We start from the raw sequence: 19527 nt of genomic DNA, 5'->3' as shown, positions 1-19527 counted from the left end.
TAGTAAAAGGAACCTGTCTAAAGGATAGGTTGAAACATACCTCTTTTTGTGCAATAGATCTTTGGTAGTGCAATACAGTATTAATGTGATGGGAATACTCGGCTAATACAGAAAGCCCTGGGCTGCACTCTGTAGTGTACATGAGAAAGCAGGTTTGAGGAGGACCAGATGCAGGATGGGACAGCTCTCTGATTTCTGTTAAAGGATCAGAGCTGCACTGCAAGTTGGGGCTAAAACAAGGTTCTTGCTAGCTGCACTCTAGTACAGTAGTTCTTATACACCTGTTTTATCCTCACAGTCTATAGCATAGCATTTTAACAGTTATATAATTCTTGTAAAATGGGAAACAAGCCACGTTGTAGCATGGGTGAGCATTACTCTTGGTGAGAGCCACATTTAGACAAGGTTGTGAGGAGTTTTAATTAGTGCCATTCTGACACCAAATGTTTCAGCTGCACTGCAAATTCAGCGCTGCTGCTGCATCCATGGCAACCAAGCAGTCCTCTGATATGGTAAAAACACAGCTTGGTTTTGCAGTGTCAACAGGCCCTAAACATATGTTACAGAGACCCTAAAGCCTTGTCCCACCTGCAGCTAAAAGGAAGCTGCATTGAGTCAGATAATGGCTGGCACTTTGGTGATTAATTCCCAGCCAGTGTTTAGAGGAAGCACAAGGATGCCCTGCCAGCTGGGAGCAAATTAGGCACAGCTAAGCTTATTTAGGGTGTGTTGCTCCATACTAGAAACAAAAGGGCCCTTTCTACAGCAGGGCTGTTTTCCCATGCTTGCTGACATGAGAGCAATGTTGGGGGTTCTTGTGCAGATAAGTGTGGATAAGTGTGTGGCTACCAGCAGTGACTAGAACAACTACCCTAAGCAGGGTTACATGACCATGGTGCTTAAAGCAGCATCAGCAGTTTGTCACCTGCTCTCAGCATTTTTAATCCTGGCAGAGCTGAAGAGTGGGCAAACCAGGTGTATCCCAAACTATGTCCTTGATGTAAACAGACCAGGTGGACTGTGTGTGCAAGAAGGGTAGAAACTTTGCAGTAGGAACAGAGCCCTGAGTACATCAAATGAAAGTAGGACTAGGCTGATGGAACCAGGGAGAAAAAATGGTCTCACACATCCATGTAGTTCATAGTTACAAGTATTTCCTTAAAAGTCTCTAGTATTTACTTGAGTGCATGTATGACAGACAGACAGGACAGTGCTGATCAGGAGTCAGGGCATGGATCTGTGGGCAAATAAGAGACGCACCGTCTATTTTGTACATATTTTTTCTTTGAAGTTTACTGCTTATAGGACAGGGCCAACCTTCAGTGTGGGTGCTGCAAATGGCACAGGAAGCCTCTGTGTTTGTCATGGCAGATTAGGAAGGGGAAAGGCAACACAGTGGCAGACAGGGTAGGAAGCAGAAAGTAGAGCATCAGATGAGGCAGGGAGCAGGAAGCCATGCAGCGGATCAGTTAAGGGAAAGGGGTTGGAGAGGCACTTGGGAAGTGTGCAAGGCTAATTTATAGTGTGGCTGCTAAAAAGGTTGTCCCCCACTGATATAGGAGATCAGATTAAATGACTAGCAGGCTCCGTTCTGGCCTTAAAATCCATGAAAAATGGATGGAAGCATGCATGCAGCAAAGCAATTTTATTAAACTAGTATCTTTCTGGGACAGGCCAGACCCTCTGTAGTGAAACCTGCCTGGAGCAGATGACATTGATTCAAATCCAAGCCTCATTCTCACTGTTGAACCTCTGGATCTGCTCCATCCCATTGTTCAAGGGCTTAGCATGATCTCAAGACACAGCTGGAACAAGGGTGAATCTGCCTAGCAAGGCCAAGTCATGTCTGAACTGGGCCATAGCCCAAATGATTACCAGGCTGCACCTTGGGTCTGCTACTATATGAGGTGGCCAGGGCAAGAGTGGACAAAGCTTAAAGATGCCCATTGCCCAATATGACTTTAAGGGAGGTATCAGTATTAGTCTGAAGTCAGGCAGAAGGTGGGGGAGACTTGCACCCTATAGACAGCATCTGATGAAGTAAGACCTTTGCTTATGAAAAGTTTAACTAAATCAGAGATGTACAGTATATACAAAGGCACAGATCTCCCCTGCCTTCCATCTGTATGAGTTTGGCCATTCCAACAACAGACTGACATGAGACTGCAAGCTGTAAAAACAGCTTCCTTTTGTTAGTTCAGACTTATTCATTGATGGTGTCTCCAGTTTTCAGGCACTTTGCTGTTCACATGACAGGATGTAGGCCTTTGGACTGAATCACTCTGAGCTCATTCACACCTTGCTGTTACTTCCAATGGCAGGTCATTCCCCCATCTTTAATAATCAGGGGCAGCCCTGTGGCAAGCAGCAAGGCTAGGCCTAGACTCTGTGCAGCCTATAGGCTCCAGCATTGATCTTTGCACAGAAGCGTGTTTTGTTTTGCTTCATTTTTAATAGAAACAAAACACCACCAACACCACATTCAGGGGCTGGTTGAACTTGGGGCACCTCACAGAAGGAGCAAATCAAGTCAGTCTAGCTCCCAGGAACCCTTCCCATACCACAGGGTTTCAGCAATAGCCCCCACTTCCCCTGTCATGGATTTGCAGTAGCATCCACCCATCCTTCAATGTATTTCTTTTCCACCAATTCTTCAACTTTCTGCTAAATTCCTTTCCCGCAGCCTGGCTTCCCAGCTCTCCCCTGGATACAGTTGAGAGACATCCAGCTTCTCACTGCTGCAAGCCATCAATGAATTAGACTGGAGAGCAGAGAGGATAAAATCACTAGTGCTAATGAAAAAGTGGGCCAGGAAAAAGTGATGGGGGTTAATGAGGGAGAAGACAAGCTCTGCTACATTAGTGTCTGCCACATAGAACAATCCCGTTTCCTTCATCAGGCCCCATGTCACTTTACCACTAGTGAAATTAGGAGCAGACTTCAGCCATACTTAAATAGAACCATTTTATTTGAATAAACGTTAGATAGACAGTCACTGGTGGAAGAAAGCAGCTCTTTATCAGTACAGCTTCTTTCCTGAGACAAAGCAACTCCTGGACTATGTAGAGGTACTACAGGGCAATGCCTGCTCCCCTCCCCACACCTTTTCCACACTGAGGAATGAGAGAAATCTATTGCTCCCCAGGTGATCCTGCAGATGTCATCCTGAGGATCATGTCCAATGGTAAAGGCGAGGTTGTTGCCAGCCCACATCTTGGTGCTTGTGCTCATAGAGTATGGAAATGCATAAAGACCCAATATACAAACTGAACTAGAGGGACAGCAATGTTGCCCTACACAGTACAGAAATACCCACAGCAGTACATCAGTGACTAAGAACGATGTTCAATTTACAGTGTCTTGCCCAAGGATGCATAATGGCAATACATGCCAGGGCACTTCTTCAGTTCCAGCTGCTGATCTGCATTGTCTGGAGCCTGGCACAGCTTAACTTGATCCAATTGAATTAATTTAAGCTTTAGCACCAGTGGGGGCATGTTCATTTACAAGGGCAGAGATGCCCAAGCTTTGCAGGTCTAGGGATGGGTACAGTGGCAAGTTTGTACAACATGGAACAACTGCAGCCACCCTCATCTTTAACAGAAGGATGCAACCCAAGCATACTATAGGCCTCAACAGGTAGTACTCCATCCTGAGCTGAACGACTTAGCATTGCACGTTCAGAGCTTGGCTCTTTCATATACTGTACCTCTGTGATTAGGGAAACTGTCAAAGACCTGTATGCATAGCATTTAGATCAGGGCCCCACTCTGGGCTCTATTGACTAGCTAAAGTAATTAAACACAATATTTCCAGAGACAGAACACACAAATGAGTGCCCAAAGAAAGATGGCTTGCGGTCTCATGCTGGGATCCATTGCTAGGTAGGTCTGACATAGTCCGTCACATGAACTGGAGTGAAATGTCTTTATGAAAGACTTTTTAGACATGGAGAAAAGCTCAATAATGAGAATTGCGAATAACTCATTAGAAGCCCAAGCTCTGCTATAAGGGGAGCAGGGGCAGAGACAGAACAGGCTCCTTCCCAGGGCAGGTCAGAGAGCAGATACCATGGATCTCTTCATGTGGTCAGAACCTAATAGGTTACCTTCTTCAGTGCGACTTGTAAGAAAGCAGCAGGAGAGAAGAGGAGCTATACACCTCAGCTCTCATTCTGCAGCCTCAAGGGCCAGGGCTTGAACAAGGTAAACTGCATACTTCCTTGCTCTTTTGCACAGTACCCAAATTAAGGATTTGATTTGAAAAGAAACTGTCCCCTCTCCCCTGCCCCTACTTCCAGTATGCCCACTGGAGATTGAGCCCAAGGCACTAATGATATCTTGGCCGGGGGTGGGGGGGCAGGAAGAGAAAAAATTGCTAATGACCTCACCTTCTTGTTATTGCTCAAAAGAATCCCTTATTTACATCTCACAACTACAATCACAGGATAAGAACTTCCTTCCTAGTTCCTCCTCATTCCCTTCCCATTTCCTCCTTTCCTTTCTCTTTTGCTTCCTTCCTACATTCCCTTTCCTCTCTCCTTTGCATCACATTTCTCTTTTCCTTCCGCTACATGCTTCTCCCACTACCTGCTTCTCCCTTCTTCCTGCCCATGTTCCACTTCCCTGCTGCATTTCAAGCTCCTCATATCATACCACTGTCTTTGGGCTTCTCTGTACATCAAGCAAAAGGACATCTCAAACAGGGGAGGGGCCCTAATTAGTGTTAACTTTAAACATGTGGTTGTAGCTCTACAATGTACTGTGCCAGGGAGCCCCTTTATGGATTAATATGGCTAGTAGGGTGCTTCCCCTTAAGCTTTTTCTGGGATATACTTCAGGTGTAATCCCTCTTGAAAGGTACTTGAAATCCCTGGTAAAGGGTCTATAAAAAGAGCACTATTTTATTGCATCTAGACAACACCATCTTCTTTAGGAATCAGAACCAGAGGGGAAATCTAAAGATCTATTTTTTAGACTCATCAGCCCGCCTTGTGGTCTTCCAAGAAGTCCTCACCCTATTCTCAACCAAGACTTTAGAACAGCTGAAGTAGAAAAAGCCTAGGTATTAAACCAGAGTTAGACAATGCTGGGACAGGACTCTTAGGTAGTTTCAGGCAAGAAAATTGGTTACACCAGACATCTGACATCATAGAGTCTGCTCACTTGGTAGCCCTGAATCTTAGTGTATTAAAAGCTCCCATTGATCTGGGGCACCACAAGCATATCTTCCAGCTGCTTAACGCTGCATGGACCATTCAATAGCCTGGTGCAATGAAGTCCATTTCATGTTTCCTAGGCATGGCATGCTGACACCCAGCAAGACCCAGGCTTCCCAGTTTCAGGAGCTCATAGCCCCTTCCTTGCTGGAGCCATAGGACCAGTCACTCCAAGGTATAGAGCTAAATGCTGGCATGGTGTTCCCCCCCGCCCCCCCGTCAAATTAGCTTCAGACAAAGCAGAAGAATTTCTTCCAGCGGCACTTGGAGAGGGTTTTGATCCCTTTGGCCGTCATTTTCTTTTCCTGCTGCGCTTTGTACTCAACAGCGCTCACAATGGCTGTGTCAAAGACTTCTTTCAGGTTCTTTTGGGTCAGAGCTGAGCACTCCACATAGGCCTCAGCCCGGATTTTCTCAGCCAGGCCTTCAGCCTGAGGCTTGGGCACAGGCTTTCCATGGTAGCGGTCCAGGCTGATCAGGACATTCACGTCATCCCGCAAGTCAGCTTGTGTCCCCACTAGCAGAACCGGGGCCCCTGGGTTATGAGTCCGTATCTCAGGGATCCATTTCTCAGTAATGTTTTGGAAGGAGCTGGGGTTCACCACGCTGAAGCAGACAAGGAAGACATCTGTGTCAGAATAACAGAGTGAGCGGAGGCAATCGAAGTCTTCCTACAGGGGAAGAGGGAGAGAAGATGAAGGAACCCTCACAGTAAGAAACTGCAGTAACTCCTTCACACTAGGAATATGCTCTCAGCATCTCAGAAATGACAGATATAGCAAGACATGATAAGCATTCACTTGGGGCCAGATTTCTTCACTCAATCACTGAGAAGAGCTTATCTTGTATAAAGCAGCTCTCCAAAGAGCACCCCTCCCCTGGAAGGCCCTTTACCATATGCATGCTCCAGTGGCATGGTGACATTTATAAAAGTACATTCCCTGTGTCAGGCTGAGGTCAGTATCTATTGTGGGGGATTGACAGGCTGTGTGCAGCTACTTTTAAGATTTTGCCTAAACTCTAGGAAAACAGATCTATTCTGATGGGACCGTGGTCCCTTCATGTCACTTCTACATCATTTGAGGACCAAGGCTCAGGGACAAGAAACTCTGATTTGGTTTGATGATGATGTCCGTACTTGTACATGTCCTTCTTTCAAATCTGCACACAATCCTTCCCACAAGACCTGCTAATAAGAAGTCCTGTTTTACACACTTGCCAGATCTCCAGGCATTGGTTTTCCCTCAGTTCAGCTTAATGATCTCACCTGTCCAGCTGTATCCCAGAGCTGGATCCGAACAGGGGCTCCATCTACCAAGACCTGCACTGTGAGAGAGGAGAGAGAAGGGGGATGAGCATGCACTTAAGTCTGATCCACATGCATCAGTTCCTCCCTCCCAGCTTCTGTTTTGTCCCACTGAATTATCAAACTGGATCCATCTTATAGTAAATCACTCTGTGTTATTGCACATGTTCAACCTATCATAAAAACTCACAAAAAAACAATACTACCCATAGCTTGTCCTATCAGGCAGAGACCATTGGGAAACCTGCAGTGGTTTAAGCAAAGGACAGTTTCTTCTTTGATTGTTTCAACATCTTACGGGAGTTTTTTCCAGAACATTCAGATACAAGTGCCTTCTCTAGGGATGGCCTTTAGTCAAACATTACCCAAGCCACAATTTAATGTTTTTCTCCCACACTTTAAAACAACAAATCAGGGAAGGACATGATCTGTGAGCTTCTCTTACGGACTCATAGTGATCTGCCCTTACTGGCTTCTCAAGTCATCCATCCCTTGGACCAGAGATTGGACTTTTTTCAAAAGTCTTTATAGAGATGCTGTATATACACCATCCCGGCTGAGGAAAGCAACAGACATGAGAACAACTGTCAAACAGGTGCTTAAAAAGGAAATAATTGTGTCACAGTTCCTCCAGAAATTTTTTTCCAGGGCCTATCTGCACCCCAAGTCCTTATGTCTTTATAGAGTTTGCGTGTTCTCATCACCTCTAGTCTACACTTGATCTGAGCCAAAAGGCCAAGAAGCGATAGCTGCCACCATTTCTACCACCAGTGAAGATGTCAGTGGTAAGTTAGACAAACAACTTTTGTACTTGTATTATTGTTCCCTAGTCAAAGGAAGCCTTAACAAGCCCCTGCTGCCTTAAATTAGGTCGTGTGTGCCCTTCCAATGGAAATTCAGAGTTAAACTGTCTGACTATTTAACAGTTCAGACAACACAAAATGACAGGAGGCTGGAACCAAGAGCAACTTTATAGAAGGGGAGTGAGTGGAAAAGTATACATTATTAGAGTCTTGACAGAATGTGAAAATAGCATTGGCCTGACAAAGGAAAGCAGACTTCCTGTGCTAAGGTGACAGTGGGCACAGGTTAGCAGTCATCCACTTTGTTGGAGGACTTTGCTTTTGTTTCCTTAAAGAACCATCTTTTGTTACTCTTCAGGTTATTAGCTATAGGTGTCAGAAACAACTGACCTCATGCATACTCTTGGGGAGAAGAAAGATCTTTGTTACTGACAGAAGACTGTCAAAGAAAAAGCAAATGAAAGACAAAATAATGAACTGTGAGGGGGAAGGATTTAAGGCCATATCTTTTACTGAACCAACTATATTGCTGGGATAAAGTTAGACAAGCTTTTGAATACAAGACATCTCCCCCCCGCAGCAAGAATGAAGAGGGATGGGGAAAAAGGAGGAAGGCATGACCACAGTTCTTTCCTACCAGGCCATGAGAAGCTATAGTTTCCTTATGACTAGAGGACAGTCAAGTTGTTGCCACTTTTTTGCCACAGGGGAGGAAGAGAAACTGTTCCTGATCAAAGGAACTGTTCAGATTCTGACTTGATCTTTCAAGGCGCTGGGTACTTCTCTTTTAGTATATTATTTCTTCACCACCTACCAGGGGTATTGAGGGAGGCAAGTGACACATGGGGAAACATTTAGTGATCCTCAGAAGAAAGGTACCACATAAGCTACAGTGCTGGCCTGAGGAAGTTCCCCCCTGCTAGCACAAGCCATGCTTACAACTTGACTTCTACCAAAATGCTGGCCTCACACTATTGCAGCATACACACCTGTGGAAAGATACCAGGGTTCAGTACAAAAGAAAGAGCAGGCAGAACAGGAAAGTCTGCTGAGTAAAGGTCACAGGGTGTATGTTTCACTGCTGATCTAGCTCAATGTGACACCTGGCAGAAGGTGGGACAGAGACAGTGGCTGGGTAGCAGCCCTGTTTCTTAGCATTACCCAGGTATTTAAATACTCATCTTTTGTACTAAATCACTCTCCCCAACTGCTGTTGGCTTTGTGGTCTATCATTTAGAACTAGAGATGGGAACAAGCTGCAGAGTTAAGATCTAGATCCAGTGTAGGCAAAAGGTGACACCCAAGAGTAAAAAAAGTCTCAATTGTCATGGATGCCAGGCCCCTGCAGGTCTCTCTCTGACTTTGAAGTTGTGGACAGTTAGGTCTGCTTCACATATAGGTAGGGCAACTAGATCCTTTGAGCTATGGTTGTCCCTGCCTTCAGAACAGGGGTGGGCAATTATTTTGGGCAGAGGGCTGCTTACTGAGTTTTGGCAAGCCATTGAGGGCCACATGACAGGCAGCCAGGGGCAGATGAATATTAATTTTCTAAAGTTTTTAGGGGCCTCACAGGCCAGATAAAACAGCCTGGTGGGCCGCATCCGGCCAACCCCTGCTTTAGAAGATACCGATACAGTCACTAGAAATGTCTAATGATACTTCCAGTCTCCTAAACTGACCATATTGGTATTGTGGGAGCAGAGGGACAACAGTTACCTTGCTCCCTTATCCACAGTCCACAGCCAAACCTGAACTGAGCTTGTCTCTAGCTTAGAACTGTCAGGCTAAAGAAAGAGCTGTGCTCATGCCACTCTGTGCTTCTTTACAGCAGATAAAGGAGATCAGAAAAAGAATGCATTTTAAGAGCTTGTTTCTACCTTTTTACTTTTTGAAATATGTTAAAAGTTTGATCCCACTTTGCTTGATTCTGATGACTGAAGAGCTCATAAAATGATGTTATTTATGGGAGTCTAGACAACTGAGAGCTCAATAGCAGAGAAGGTATTTTGAGTCTGTCTTCCAACTCCTCTACTCAGTGCCAGTGGCAATGACCATTTTGGCAAAAGGACATCTTTCGTGACCTTCTGCCATCAGTTTGAAACAGAGACTTTAATTGACTTCTAGAAAAACTAGAAGTGTAAAACAAGCAGGATTATTAAAAAATCTTCTAGACCTTATCTACCAAGAAAGTAACAAGAGAGGCAAGAGCTCAATATTAAAGAAAAAAATTCTTCATCAACTAACTTTAAAACACACGCAAGCCCTGTCTGCATCAGGACTTTATTTTTAACCATTGATAAAAGATGGTCATACAGCAAAAGGGCTGAAATTTTCTGAAGTGTTTAAATGATTTAGAAGCCTAAGCCCTGTTTTCAAGAGTGACTCAATGCCTATGTTGGGGGCACTTTTCTGATAGATTGGTATACGATCCTATATGGAGGCAGAGCACTCCCAGCATGGCTGCAGCTATATCTGGAAAAATGGGCATTATACCAGTATTAACAGTAAGAGAGGAACCTTAGCAAGAGAGCACCTTAGGGGCTTTTGCCAGCACAGCCAAGTCTATCAGATCACACCTATTCACACCCTTGAATGGCTTAACTGTGCTGGTAGAAACCCCTACTGTAGACTCCTAAGTGCCTGAGGCCATTACTGAGCCCCACTAAAAGTTACTGAAACCCAGTCTCCTTAATGTCAATAACTTTGAAAGTGTTTTCCAAAATTATTACAGTGTTACCCTCTCTTTATTAGGTTGAAGGCAAGGTCTCCTTTAGAAAGACTTAAAAGGAGCTAGTCTCCCAAGACTGTTCCTGGCCTGAGTTCTGCTTAACTTTGGATTGATAGGGCCCACAGCACAAACTGGCGGAGCAGAAGGTCAGAGGCTGGAGGATTAGGGTTAGTAAGTGACAACTCAAAGTACAGAAGAATGCACAAGTTAAGTAGGGAGATAACATATTATCCTTCTCTCCCTCCAGGAGCCAGGATGGTATCTGCAGAGCTGTTTCCAGACAGCCATTACCAAACACAGGGGGGTCTTCTAATATGCAAGGCTTCTTCTTATATGCAAAGCAAACTTTTAGCAGACAGTGCTTATTTATGTGCTCAATTATTTATGTTAATGAAGACAAAGCATAAGAAGGGAGAGCCCTCAGGTTTCAGTCTCCAATTCAACCTCCTTACCCCAGGGCAAATAGTCAGAGATTTCCCCATGCTCTTTTGGACTCCAGGGATTTACATACAAATCTCTCTCTCCTGGAATCTTATATCACCAGGGAAAGAACCACCCATGAATTCCTAATAGCTGTTCCCATACAGCTCTCCAATATATCAAGCTTAAATTGCACAACTTTGATAAGATGAATCTATCCTGCTACCTCTTCTTAGGGATCTCATCCCTAACCACAGATACAAACAGAGGGCCATTCCTTCCCCTAGATCCCCTCACTAGGGCACAGCAGTTACTTTTTCTGAAGACCTGTCTCAGTGTACATATTCATAAAAAACACTCAAATAGTGCAGTGATGAGGGGCATTATAGAAATGTGAACTTCTGACCCTGTTGAAGCCAATAAGATTTTTTTCAATAGACTTTATGAAGCAAGGTTTTTTACCCAAAGGAGTTTAGTACCATCATGGATCATGAATATATACAATATATTCTTCAATAACAACACTCTGCAAGGCTGTCCCTCTCCCTCTATCCTAAGCCAAGCAGCAGCTAGGCCAGTTAACCCAAAGACAAAACTCTCCCCACTATTTCACAGACTCCAGCAGAACACAGATTTTGTTCTGTAGGTCTCTCAGCTCTAGCCAAGCAGGAAGGTTGACTCCCTAGTTGTGCATGAGAAACAAAACCGGTTTCTCTTTACAGCCTCCTCTTCAATGCTTCCATTAAAAACTTTGCCTGCAACAGGGAAGGATTGCAAAATTTTTTGCTGATACCATTCAGTTCCTCTAATGTTTAGATTTAGGAGCCTCAACAAGTAGCCAGACTGATGGCTCCTGCTGCTGTTTTAAGTACCATGTTGACTATACTGGGTTTGAACAGGGTGACATAGCCTAGTATTTAAAATTAAAAAGGTAGTCTCTCTGTCCTAGAGTCCCCATGACTGTTGGAACTGTGCCCTTTGGAAACGTGTCTTTCCCCTTGAGAACTTGTTTCAAGTGTAGACAAGGCTATTATGCCAGTAAGAAGACACAGAAGAAAAAAAAAAAACAAACAAAAAAAACAACAACCAAAAAGGATACTGTCAGCGAGAAATCCTCAGGGGTACCTGGTTCTTACCTGAAAAGGTGTCCAAGGCAGTTGGCTGGTACTCATCTGGATATCCATTTTTTGTGTAGCTGATAATCAGGCTGGTCTTTCCCACAGCACCATCACCTACTAGGACACATTTAATGCCCAGCTCTGAGCCACTTCCCCTTGGGGTACTTCTCCTCCTTCTCCTCAGGGCAGGTGAATAATCCAGCAGCTCCTGGGGAGGCATGGCTTGAGAAGAGGGGAAAAGCTCTGCTTTTCCTTCTCCAAATGTTTGGTGAATTAGGAAGGCAGAAGCTGCAATTTTACAGACACAAAACAAAACTTGGGCTATAAAAGCCACAGGTAGTGGCAGAAAAACAGATTAGGTAAGGAGCAAGGCTCAACCACTATAGCCCCACACATAGTAGCAACTCCTCTAGAGCACCATCCCTCCAAGTGTCTCCGAGCTGAAATAGCAGCAGCCACAGCAAACTCCGTGCACTGATAGGTAGACCCCACCCCCCTCTCTTTAAACTAATACAGCTCTTAACTTCCACACCTGTCATGGTTTACTGAAGCCTGATTTGCATAGCCCAGCCTCTGCTCCCTGCAACCTGATTCAGCTTCTTAGATGTCTTGGTAAACTTGATCTGCAAACCTCACTCTCCACCTTTTCTTCTTTCTTTCCCTTATGGTTTCCATGTGATTAGTGCTGGTGAAGGTGCTGGCCTGGGGCCTTGCAGCACTCTTTTCACAGAACAGGTACAGCCTAAGTAGTAACAGTGTAAGTTTCACCAGGTCCAGAAATTACACAAAAACTGGCATAAGTGATGATCGGAAACAGGGCTACACCTGTAACTGAACAGACATTCAGTGCACATAGAGCAGTCTCAAAATGGTAGAACCAGGTTTAAGATAGACCTGGATGGATGTAGTATCCAATTTGATCAGTTTAGATTAGACTGGTCTATTGAATTTCTATTCCAGATCTCCTGGATTTGCCTGGGTTTGTTGTGAAGGAGAATGAATCGGGAGTTCAGTCCCTAGCACCACTTTGACATTTACTCCTCCTGCTCGGGCTGCCAACAAAGACATGGTATGCGAAATAAAGGCATACCAGAAAACTGCTATTTCTCAGGCCAGTGAACAGCCAGAAGACAGTAATGACTTTCAATTACTACTTACTTGACCTGGATTCAAATCACTCACCTACAGGCAAAAGGTTTTGTCATACCCTATCAATTTCATAATGATTATTGCTCGTTACTTATAATTGGCATTGTTGTTATTATTGGTAGCACCTAAGAGTCTCCCCCTATTATAAGCAGACCAGGTTCTTTGGGTGAATCTGATATCTTTTATTAGACCAACTTAAATAGTTGGGCGAAAAAAATGGCAAGTTTTGGGGTTTAAAAACCCTTTGTCAAGCTGAGGAAGTCTCTGCAGTTGGTGTGTGCTTTTCCTGGGTGGAATGAATAGTAAAGGAGCTACAGACTGGGCTGGTATGTATGTGAGACAGGCAGTCAGTGAAGATGTAAATTGAGGAGTCAGTGGGTGAGAGCTGGGTCAGCTTATTATACAAACACAGCTAAGAAATCCAGCCTCTGCACAGTCCTGTAAACTATTTATTTTTGTCATTAAAGAAACACTGATATTGTACTTCTAAGATCAATATGGGGAGTCCCAACAGAGAAAATCTGTTTAATCTGGCAAAAATTTCCAGGCAGAAATAGGAGCAGCGATTTTGTTAAATTGTGCATGGCTGCACAGAAAGTGGATGAGAGACAAAGAATGTCACCTTTCTTATTATATGACCTTATGCAGTCACACCCAACAATTCCAGCCCTTAACACGGTTGAAATTATTACTGTGATCTGGCAAAAATATTTTCATACATACAGGGATTTCCAATCTGGTTTCCTTTTTACCATTTTTTTTTATTCATTTCCCTTAGTGCCTGCAATATGCTAAGTACTTCTAAACAGAGAAGGCAGGAAAATGTTGCAATCTAAAGAAAAACAACTGAACAAACACAAAGAGGGTAGAGGACACCACAGTGCAAAGACAGATGATTGGCAGCATCTTATTAACCCTTGTCCTCTAGTGTTACACCTCCAGGGGAGCTGAAAAAGCCATATGAATATTGAGATTTTTTTTTTTCCAGGGGAAGCTCTAATATAAGCAAAACCTCAAGCTGCATATTTTACCTCTATGGCAATCTCAAACTTGAATATGGGATTAATTTCTGCTGTGGGATTTGAATACATAGACTGCAGGGCAGACTGCCACCAACATAATACACTGACTCCTTCTGCAGCCTTTCAGCAGAAGAGGTGCTGGGGCACTGCCAGCACTATGCAAAACAATGTTAAAAATAGGCATCAACTGGAAGCCCTTGAACTTGCATCCACAAGGAGCAGCTGCTCTAGGTGTTTGATATGGTGGACTGCACTAGTTTGTTACAATACTTGGGATAAACTTCCTGGAAACAGTAGTGAACACGGTGGCCTTCTTTATGCTAGCATTTTTTTCAAATCTCCCACCAATGCATTCACACCAGCATAGCAATTTTTTTGCAGTTGTAGCATTAATAGGAGCATTAGTACAGACAGACTACTGCTATGATCTGAGCAGGGTTTGGTTTACTGGCAAGGTAGCTAAAATGGCAGTGGCTGATCTACATTGCAACTTCTACTATTACTATATGAATGGAAATTTTAAAGAAAATGCTAGTTCAGATGCAGACTATGAGAAAGCTATGTCAGGATACTGTGAATGCACAGGAACAATCACTTCTAGAAGTCAGTGTTTTTCAAACTGGCTTAACGGTATTTCTGCAGTGTATTTGCGGATGATATGTGAGAGGAAGGACTGGGAAAGCAAGAGGGAAAGTAGAATTATAAATGGAGGAAAAGGAAGAAACAAAAAATGAAGAATAATTGACTATATCTTTTAGGTTTTGAAGAGGGTATAGTGTGGTTGTAGTGACAAAATCTCAATGTTTCTGTTACCCATAACACAGAATCATAGGTACCCAGCAATAGAACAAACATATATACGTGATCCCCCACCGCAAGGTGTGCTGGGTGTGTCTGCAGCTGACATGAATATGGGCAGAAATAGTCTTGTTGTAGGGGGCAGGCAAAGCAACAAATTGTTGCTTGTCATATGGGTTAACTGAGAACAGTACAGCTTGGAAAGATTTTATGCTATTTCTCATTAAGAGGAAGAAATAAATGCAAATCAGGGAAGAGTAGGAATGCTTCTGCTTTAAGAGCAGCAGCAGGAAGAGATAAGACCAGCCTGGCAGTGGTTTGTTTCCCACATTATTAAGTATCCCACTGTGGATGTCCTGTAAAAAGATGTACTACTCACACTACTGAAAAAAAACGTTTTGTTCCCACTGGCAGATAAGGTTCTTTGGGTGAATCTGATATGTTTTATTAGACCAACTTAAATAGTTGGAAAACAATTTTTAAGCAAACTTTCGGGTTTTGTTCTCATTCACCTTTTCAGGAGTCACTTGCTTCTGTGCATGAGCCCTCTTTTCTTGACAGATTTTTATTGACTAAATGACACGCTTAAGTCAATGGATGGGGCCTGATTCTCCTTTTTAACTGATTTGTAAGCCAACTTTAACCTGAACAATTAAACAAACAGGTCTGTTCCACAGACTTTTTTTCTCATGTCCAATCTGGCTTCCAGCTTCCAACAGAACATGCAGTTACAGCTCTACAATAGGCAGAGGATTCAGATAACAGGACTAACCAGTACTCAGGAAACAGGTTGTGCTTGCAATGACAGTATTATCTCAGTTCCTAAAAGCTACTGGATTGACAGCCATAGGGACTGATCTGCTCTTCAGATGTGAAGAGCCACATTATGACAGCTGCAGTGCAAGCTGCCTTTCTAACATAATTCCTTCCTGGCCTGCAAAGATCACCTTCATGGATAAGTTGGTAACTCTCTCTCTGAAGGATGTTAATTACTGTATTGTTCTCATTATAAGTCTACTTTTTTTTTCTCTGAAAGGACCATATGCGGGGTCAAACTATAATTGGACCCCCAACAGTCCTGACTTTTGTATTTGCAGTATTTATGTATATGCAATACTCAGATAGAGTCTAAACATTTATCAGAGCAGTTTTTTAGTATTTGTAGTCCTTCTAACACTTCCATTTTTTTCCTGCTTATTTGATTCTCCCGTGGGATTTTGTAAAGAAAATAGCGTTCAAGGTCTTTTTTCCTGTAGTTTTGGACTTATATCTAGGGAAAAATCTGCTTTTCCTAAAACTGAACCTGAAAAAGGAGGGTCAACGTCTATGAATATTGGCATATAATAAGAACAATATGGTTAGCACCACTTATGAGGGTAGCTTTTTTGATGTGGATACCTGTCTATTAGAAACGGAACTGAAATGACTAAGTTCATTTCAGATAGACCAAATACTGGCTTCAGATACTAAGTTTTCCAGTATTATGGGTACTGGCTTTGGCTGGAATATTAGCTGCAGCTTCTGCTGAAAAAATCATTGCACTAAAGTTAATAGTGATTCACAATGATATTTTGACTTACATAACTGAAGAGTGTAGTACTCTAGTCTATATGGTATATCAGGTAAACTGGTGTATATCATATTATTAAAAAAACTATTATGAAGATAAAATACTTGTTTTCCTCTTAGGTCCTGTTTATTATAACTACCTTCATAGCTGGAGCCACAAACCACACCTAACAACTAAGGTGCTGCTTTAAAGTTTGGGAAATTGTCATGCCAAGGTCCTAACTTGTATCTTCACCTCATAGGTGCCCACTCACTGCCAAATCTTAGCCTTTTGTAACAACCGTGAGTGAACTATTCAAGTCATACTAGAAATACATGCAAAATATGGTAAATGGGCCCAGATTAAAAAACAATAACCCCCCCCAACAAATCCCAAAGTTCCTTTTTTCTGAGGAGAGAAATACATATAAACTACTGATAAAAAAGTGTACTAGCTATTGAGTAAAGTTTGTATTCAGCTTTATCTAATTATGTTTAAACAAACTAAATACATATGAAATTACATGCACAATGCTGTTTGTTTGCAAAGGGTTCACTCTGCTTGTATATTAGAACCCTGTGAAGAAGCTCAACGGTGCAATTATGAGTGAGAAATTCTGGGAAAGAAAATGAGAAACAAAGGAAGAGAGGATGCAGGTTAGAAGGGATGTTGAGAGGGTGAGTGTTGCCAGGACAACTGAGACGATTAAACCAGGACACATGCGAGAGGAACTTAAACAAATGTACCTCCCTCACCAGCCACAATAATCACTGTTCTAAGCAGGTTAATGCTGATTCATCAGTTGTCTTGTTAGCCAGCTGATTGCATATCTCTGCCCTCTCTGCCCCCCTCCCTCTTCCCCTTTCCTGAAAAATGCCAATATGATAATTTTCATCATATAATGTTAACAAAAACAAAACACAATTACCATGTGAAAGATAGCTAAAAAAGAAAATATCCTGAGCCCAATCCCCCATTACTGTGCATCATATCTGACTGGTAATTCTGAAGAATCAGAGACAAAAGTAATATGAGTATATATGATGGCTCGTGTACACACATGAGCACACACATATTTACATAAAATAAAAGGAAAATCTCAATATTTACTTGTCTTAACATCTCCCTTGATTGATTGATAGGGCTTTATTATTTTTTGAGATCATCAACAGCGGAGATCAAATCTGACCCTTGGGTTGCACTTAGGGAGAGTCTGATTTTTAAGGAATTTCACATCTCTGGAGCACATAGAGAAAGTGCTGGAGTATATCCACCCCAGTCCTAGTGTTGATGCACCTCTTTATTTTTTCCTGGAATTAAAAGGGATGGCACTGAGGAAGGAACAGACATGACCTGGCTGGGTTGCATTTTGTCCTCAGTAGGGCAAAAGAACCCAAAATCTTATATTAGTTTTAAGACTGAATAAAAATAAATGAGAATGGAATAACAATGAAACTACCTAAACCTACTTAAATGCTCTAAAAGAAAGCAAGCATCTATATTAAACTTCTTCTTTTTCCCCCAAATAATTTATATAATACCCAGAAGAAACTAGCACAGGTCTTTATCTCAGAAATGTCTATCCTTCAGACTTTAAGGACATGTTGCCATCTGCTGGAGAAAACTTTCTTTATTTGGCACTGATACACCAAAAGGAGTCACTAAGTAACATGAAGTAAGCAGGCTTACAAAAGCTTATACGTCTTGGATTTAGCCAGTCTATACAGTGCAAATCGACTCTGCTGCCTTTATTTGGCATTGACATATGAAAAGGAATAACTTATCCACATGCAGCCTAAGTAATTTGAAAATGCTTTATATATCTTTACCACCCATGAAGCAAACATCAAGTCCATTAATTTAGCATCAGAACAGGATGGTTTAAACTGTTTGTGATTTAAACTATTTATATTTTAAACAAATACTGCAGCTGATATTACAGGTGAGCTTGGCAGGTGTTTGGATCAGGACCTGGATTAGCTTTCAACTGACATTTCTTTCCAAAGAGGACAAGGTCCTGGCTTCTAGTTTAACAGCAGTCAGATCAAACAAACAGTTTTTGGTGAGATTTCACTCCCAAATGGAAGTGATTTCTTAAGTTCAGCTGCTCTCAAAACTCTCTCTCATGTGTGGATGACCTCTATCTGATGCAGGAAGTCTACGGGCCGACAAGAGGTAAAGTGCTGCTCGACCTCGTACTGGCAACCAGGGATGACCTAACTGGCAACCTAACTATTGAAGAGAAGCTGGGTGACAGTGATCCTGAACTGATCACCTTCACCATCTGCCGTAAAGCTGGCAAGTCAGTCAGTAATACAGAAGTCCTCGACTTCAGGAAAGCTGACTTTGACAAGCTAAGGAGGCTTGTCAGAGAGGCCCTAAAAGGCCACAACTCAATGGAGAGGGGAGTTCAGGAGGTGTGGTTGCTCCTCAAGGGAGCAATCCTAGATGCACAAGCAAAGTCCATCCCGTCTCGGAGGAAAAGCAGCAAAAGGGCACAGCTCTTGGCTCTCCAGGGAACTGGCGGACCTCCTGCATCTTAAAAGGAAGACCTACAAAGGATGGAGGACTGGAAATGCCACCAAGGAAGAATACTCTGCTTTAGTCCGGACTTGCAGAGAGCAAACCAGAAAAGCCAAGGCTGCAATGGAACTCCAGCTAACTACAAATATCAAGGAAAATAAAAAGTTCTTTTTTAGATATGTGGGGAGCCAGATGAAAAGCAAGGGGAACACTGGACCCCAGCTAAACCAGACGGGGAAACAGACAACTGACGCCCAGGAAAAAGCAAACTTGCTAAATGGGTACTTTGCATCAGTTTTATATTGGCCCCGTGGGACGGCCCTGTCCACTATGGGTCAGGGAGGCCCATGCAAGGGAGATTCCTTGCCCTCCATTGAAGCAGACCTCATGAAGGAATACCTTGACAGGCTGGATACCTTCAAGTCAGCCGGCCCTGATGGGTTACACCCAAGGGTACTCTGGGAGCTGGCGAGCATCATAGCCCAGCCCCTGGCACGGATCTTTGAGAGTTCTTGGCGCTCTGGTGAGGTGCCCGAAGATTGGAAGAGGGCCGATGTCATGCCTATCTTCAAGAAAAAGAGGAAAGTAGATCCGGCAAACTACAGGCCCATCAGCCTGACCTCTATCCTGGGGAAGGTCTTGGAAAAGATTATCAAGGAGGCCATCCTTAACAGACTAGCTGACAGCAATATCCTGAGGGATACCCAGCATGGGTTTGTTGTGGGTAGGTCTTGCTTGACCAATCTCATTTCCTTTTATGAACAGGGACTTATCACCTGGACAAAGGGGAAGAGTCGTATACCTTGACTTTAAAAAAGCCTTGGATCCGGTATCACACAATCACCTCTTGGTTAAACGGGCTAACTGCGGCCTTAATGTCAACACAATCCGCT

The 19527-nt window shown here is 43.1% G+C and overlaps 1 protein-coding gene across 1 annotated transcript; it reads right to left on the bottom strand.

Annotated features, from left to right (window-relative positions):
- Positions 1-5442: 5442 nt before the first annotated feature.
- RHOV (ras homolog family member V) lies at positions 5443-12053 on the bottom strand. The gene is made up of 3 exons (XM_090034966.1): positions 11612-12053; positions 6486-6544; positions 5443-5889 (listed from the first exon to the last, which is right to left on the bottom strand). Exons 1-3 carry the CDS (start codon positions 11811-11813, stop codon positions 5449-5451), a joined length of 702 nt encoding a protein of 233 aa, XP_089891092.1. The 5' UTR covers positions 11814-12053; the 3' UTR covers positions 5443-5448.
- Positions 12054-19527: the final 7474 nt, after the last annotated feature.

This window comes from Crocodylus siamensis, chromosome 2 (assembly GCF_052110815.1).
Source record: "Crocodylus siamensis isolate JL-2025a chromosome 2, ASM5211081v1, whole genome shotgun sequence".
Taxonomy (NCBI): Eukaryota; Metazoa; Chordata; order Crocodylia; family Crocodylidae; genus Crocodylus; species Crocodylus siamensis.
This window is presented reverse-complemented; position numbering and strand designations above follow the sequence as displayed.